The sequence below is a fragment of the Onychomys torridus genome, chromosome 1, assembly GCF_903995425.1.
Source record: "Onychomys torridus chromosome 1, mOncTor1.1, whole genome shotgun sequence".
Classification (NCBI taxonomy): Eukaryota; Metazoa; Chordata; class Mammalia; order Rodentia; family Cricetidae; genus Onychomys; species Onychomys torridus.
Window position 1 is genome coordinate 86698912 of NC_050443.1, and position 5510 is coordinate 86704421.

At 35.3% G+C, this 5510-nt stretch overlaps 1 protein-coding gene across 1 annotated transcript; it reads left to right on the top strand.

Moving 5' to 3' along the window:
• Positions 1-2988: 2988 nt before the first annotated feature.
• LOC118595317 (olfactory receptor 502-like) lies at positions 2989-3960 on the top strand. Its single transcript, XM_036205682.1, has one exon. The coding sequence runs from the start codon at positions 2989-2991 to the stop codon at positions 3958-3960; it is 972 nt and encodes a 323-aa protein (XP_036061575.1).
• The last annotated feature ends 1550 nt before the right edge of the window (positions 3961-5510 follow it).

Sequence of the window (5510 nt, forward strand, 5' to 3'; positions counted from 1 at the left end):
GGGTAATTGTGGGAGCCCACAATGACTCCAGCTTATGGCTTGTATTCCTTTTTACTCAAGGTCAGAGTTGGGTATATGGATTATTTTAGCTATGCTGGATTTTTTGTTTCTCCATATGAAGTTGGGTATTGTTCTTTCAAGTTCTGTAAAGAATTTTGTTGGAATTTTGATGGGTATTTCATTGAATCTGTAGATTGCTTTTTGTAAGATGGCCATTTTTGCTATGTTAATCCTACTAATGCATGCACATGGGAAATCTTCTGGTATCTTCTCTAATTTCCTTTGAGAAATACTTGAAGATTTTATCACACAGTTCTTTTCACCTGCTTTGTTAGAGTTACCCCAAAATATTTTAAAGTATTGGGATAATTTTGAAGGGCTTTTCCCCCACCCATGATTTCTTTCTCTGTCCATTTATTGTTTGTAGATAAGACAGGTACAGAATGTTTTGAGTTAATCTTGTATCCAGCAACTTCACTGAAAGTGTTTATGATGTTTTTGATATGTTCTTGGTTTTGGTTTTTAAATATTTTATTGAGTATTTTTTGCATCAATGTTCCTGATGGAAACTGATCTGTAATTCTCTTTCTTTGTTGAATCTTTCTGTGGTTTGTGTATCAAGGTGACTTGGCCTCATAAAAAGAATTTGGCAAAGTTCCTTCTGTTTCAATTTTCTGGATACAAATAGTCTATTTAATGATTGGTCTAATATATTCAAACATAAAATAACCTGAATCAAAGACCAACTTGAATGATTTCCCTAAGGTAGTTGGATATTATGTACTTCCCATAATCTCATACTCACATAAAGAGGAAAGCAGGAGATCACTTGAAATTGACAGACTCCTTGAAAATTAATTGTGTTTGTGTAAAATGAACTGTTCAATATTCATTGGGAGTGAGGCAATGATCTTTGGTGATTTGAATACACACTTGAATCTAGAGCCTCAAGGGGATTTATCCCCAGTGACAAACAATGACAGTGGAGACAGCTTTGCAGCTATAAATTCATAATAACATTGAATTTCTTACTCTGAAATGAATTCTTATACCAAGAGGTAAGATTTTGACTTTGCTGGTAAATTGAGATATTTTATTCTTTGAAATGTACTATATTTATAAATCATGGTGAAGAAATAACTCAGATGAAATCAAGCAATTATGTAACAGAAGGGGGAAAAAGAACCACATTTAATAAAATCACCTTATAATTCTATACATAAATTATTAAGAATCACCAGGCATAAAATAAGTTTTTGGAGATTCCTTATTTATCCGTGCATTGGTAAGACCAGAAACCAATATGACCTTCAAAGGTGTACACAAGTAGCATTCAACCAAGAGGCTAACATGTTCTCTAGCTTTGAAAGGCTTTGGTGGCTTACTGTCAGGGAATATCACATGGGTAGACCTTCTTTGTTGTGGTCCAAATGTTCCAGCATCACATAAATCACTGTCGACAAATGAGGATGTAAATGTAGAATGTGAGGGATGAGAGTCACTTGGTGCCATGCTGTGTGAACCTTGATAAGCCTCTTAACTTCTTAGCTTGAATATTTATTGATCAGTGTCCTCTGTTGAAAATCATGTGAACTCATTCCATCACACTCCAGTGAGAAAACACTGTGACATTGGGAAAGGATTTGATGTGTCTAAATAAAAATTTAATAATAGTGTGCTAAATATTATTCACATTTTACTTGATGGTAAAATTGATATTTTATATTTTTAAATAGCAATTATCGATTTTGAAGTATTTAAAATATTTAAGGAACTTATACAGGAAGTTTCATTTGTAAATTTGTGTGATCTTTATTTAGTTTTGCAGACTTTGTGTATAATATCACCAACAAAGTAACTTTCTATGTAATAACCATAGGAAACCTGAAATTCTATCCTTCTATCTGTCCCTAATTTGTGTATACTCATAATGGCATTACCACCATTCATTTATGGTGTGGTTACTAATAGTAATAGACTAAGTTCAATTTCCCTGGTGTTCATATCTTGTTTTATTTTTACTTTGTGTATATGAGTGTTGCCTGTCTGCAAGTATGTGCTCTGTGTACATGCATGGTGCCTGTGAGGACCAGAAGAGGCATTCAGTACACAGAACTGTAAAAACAGACTGCTGTGAGGAAACATGTGGGTACTGGGAATGAAACCCAGGTCCTCTGCATATGCAGCCAGTGCACTTAATCATGGGGCAATATCTCAAACCCCATGATTCTTTATTCCATATATATATATATATATATATATATATATATATATATATATATATATATAACATTTTTCTGCTGTACAATAAAAATTACAAAAAACTAAATGCTATTTCATGAAAAAATAGAAATGTATACAATTTTTAAAAATCCTGTGCTGGTGATCTAGGAAATATTCAATAAATTTAGCAATGATTTAAGTCTTCATTGCATAACTTTTTTATTTTACATTTTAATTCTTTGTTACACTTATAATAAATAATTTGTTATTTTCAAAAGACACATATTATTTAATATATATCAATTTGAGTGAAGGGAATAGTGCAGGTGCATAGGTGTGGATGTCAAAGAACAACATGTAGGATTTGGTGCTCTCCTCCCACCATATGAATACCAAGAATCAAACTCTGGTCATCAGATGCCAGGCTTGGTGGCAAGAACATTTACTTGACAAGCCATCTCACCAGGCTGTCTTGTGGTTTTAAATCTTTAGCTTTAATGAAAATTAGGAATGTTTTATTATGAATGAATGTAAATGAAAGTTATCTATTATTTGTATCACATTTCTAGAATTTCTGATTAAATTATTTGAAGTACATACTGCACAGAAATGTATGAACAATGAAAATCCTGAGTAAAACATCCATTGTTGGTCCAATGTTCTGAATAATATATTATTTTGTAATGTTCTCCATGTTTGTATTAAATGAAATAAAGTGACCTATTAATCATCACAGCCTGGTTCCGGCAGCAGCTATACTGTATGATGGCTTTCCTGGAGGATGGGAACCACACTGCAGTGACAGAGTTCATTCTGTTGGGCTTGACAGATGACCTAGTCCTTAGAGTTGTCCTCTTCATCATCATCCTGTGTATCTACCTGGTGACTGTGTCTGGGAACCTCAGCACCATCCTTCTCATCAGAGTCTCTTCTCAGCTCCATCATCCCATGTACTTTTTTCTCAGCCACTTAGCTTCTGTTGACATAGGCATCTCATCTTCTGTCACTCCCAATATGCTTGTCAATTTCCTGGTAAGTCAAAATACCATCTCTTACCTTGGATGTGGCATACAGCTCGGCTCAGCTGCATTCTTTGGATCTGTTGAATGCTTCTTTCTAGCCTCCATGGCTTATGACCGCTTCATAGCAATCTGCAACCCACTGCTTTATTCAACCAAAATGTCCACACAAGTCTGTATTCAGTTGGTTGTAGGATCTTATATAGGGGGTTTTCTTAATGCTTCCTCCTTTACCATTTCCTTCTTTTCTTTTATCTTCTGTGGACCAAATAGAATCAATCACTTTTTCTGTGATTTTGCTCCTTTGATGGAACTCTCCTGTTCTGATGTCAGTGTCTCTGGAGTTGTTATCTCATTTTCTGCTGGCTCAGTTACTATAATTACACTGTTTGTTATAGCCATATCATATTTCTATATCTTCATCACCATCCTGAAGATGCGCTCCACTGAGGGCAGCCAGAAAGCCTTCTCCACCTGCACCTCCCACCTCACCGCAGTCATTCTCTACTATGGGACTGTTGCATTCATCTATGTGATGCCCAAGTCCAGCTACTCCAGAGACCAGAACAAGGTGGTGTCTTTGTTCTACATGGTGGTCATCCCCATGTTAAACCCCCTCATCTACAGCCTCAGGAACAATGAGATTAAGGGAGCTCTGAAAAGACAAATTTATAAGCAAACATTTTTAAAGAATAATCAGTTGTTTTGTAAAACTTAATATAGTAATGGCAATCAGCAAGACTAATGTGACCATTATCTCAGGTTTGGTTATTAGCATTCTCATTACACATTAGATTGATACTGTGTCTTTTTAGCAGGATAATGATGGCAAGTTATTCCCTACAGCCTATGGCATGTTTAGCTTAGTTTGGGGCCCTGATACTGCTGTTAATTGTAGGCTTCATTTTTTTAGACCTAACCTTATACCCGGTCAGTAAGTGTTTGGTTACTCCTGTAACATTTGTGCCAGTATAGCAATAGTAGGCATGTCTTGCTAGGCACTTGTAAGTTTCACAAGACAAATTGTCTATAAATCACATATTATGTTTATAAATATTGCCATATTAGGCTATTACTATTCACAAATTTTAAATGGAATTTAAAATAGAAATTCAAAGTAGAATTCAGATACTCCTCTATCTTCTGATTCTCTTCTTGTATTAACCTGACTTCTTTTTTATTTCTAGAGATTATCAGGATCAGTGTACTTGCTATTTTCTATTTAGCAGATTTTATCCCACTTTCCATACTATAGTCTCTTTTTAGTTTCCTGATCAAATATCACTTGCCCTATGAGAATTTCAATGCTACCCTACCCAAGATAACAACACCCACCCCCACCACAGATACCTTTACCACTCATAGCACTTCCATTTATTCTTTTCTACCAGGTTCAAGTTTTAAAAAGTTGACTCATCTCTAGTGTAGTTTCTACTGAAATAACAATTTCATGAGAATTATTTCATTCAGTAACATTTCTTCAGTGTCTACTTGGTCCTATAACACAATAAATACTCAATATCTAGATGTAATGGTTTGCTCAATGGTTATCCTGTCTACCTGTAAAACAATTCCAATTTCTGAAACAATATTCCATAAAGAATTTGAGGACATGAAGACAGACATCATTGGTTTTGGATGCCTTTTCCCTGTCTTGTTCCTAAACTGTCCTCAAATTGTCAAAAAAAGGAGCTATAAATCTTCACAGCTTTGTAAATTAATGTTCCTTACTGGTCATTAACATTTTATTTCTCAATTGCCAAAGCTCAGATAATACTTGATGTAAAATACAAGAAGAAATTAAACATTCTGACCTCAGTGATTTAGATTCAGTGTTTGTTGGAAGGCTAATCTATTTGTTCAGGAATTTGGTGAGAGTTGTGTATTGAGGGATCCCATGGTAGGTGTGTGTCCTAGTTTTGGTTCTCATTGCTGTGAAGAGACACCATGAACATGGCAACTCTTATAAGGAAAACATTTAATTGAAGGGCTTGCTTACAGATTCAGAGGTTTAGCCCCTTATCATGGGAAGCATGGCAGCATGCAGGCAGACATGGTACTGGAAGAATAACTTGTAGTTAGAGTTTTCCTGCATGGCCCAGTCAGGACAAATCTCTCTTACCTGCCAGTCCCACAGTCACTCAGACCCAACCAAGAAAGCACACAGAAACTTACATTGTTTAGAAACTGTATGGCCATGGCAGGCTTCTTGTTATCTACTTCTTCTATCTTAAATTAACCCATTTCTGTTAGTCTATACTTTGCCAC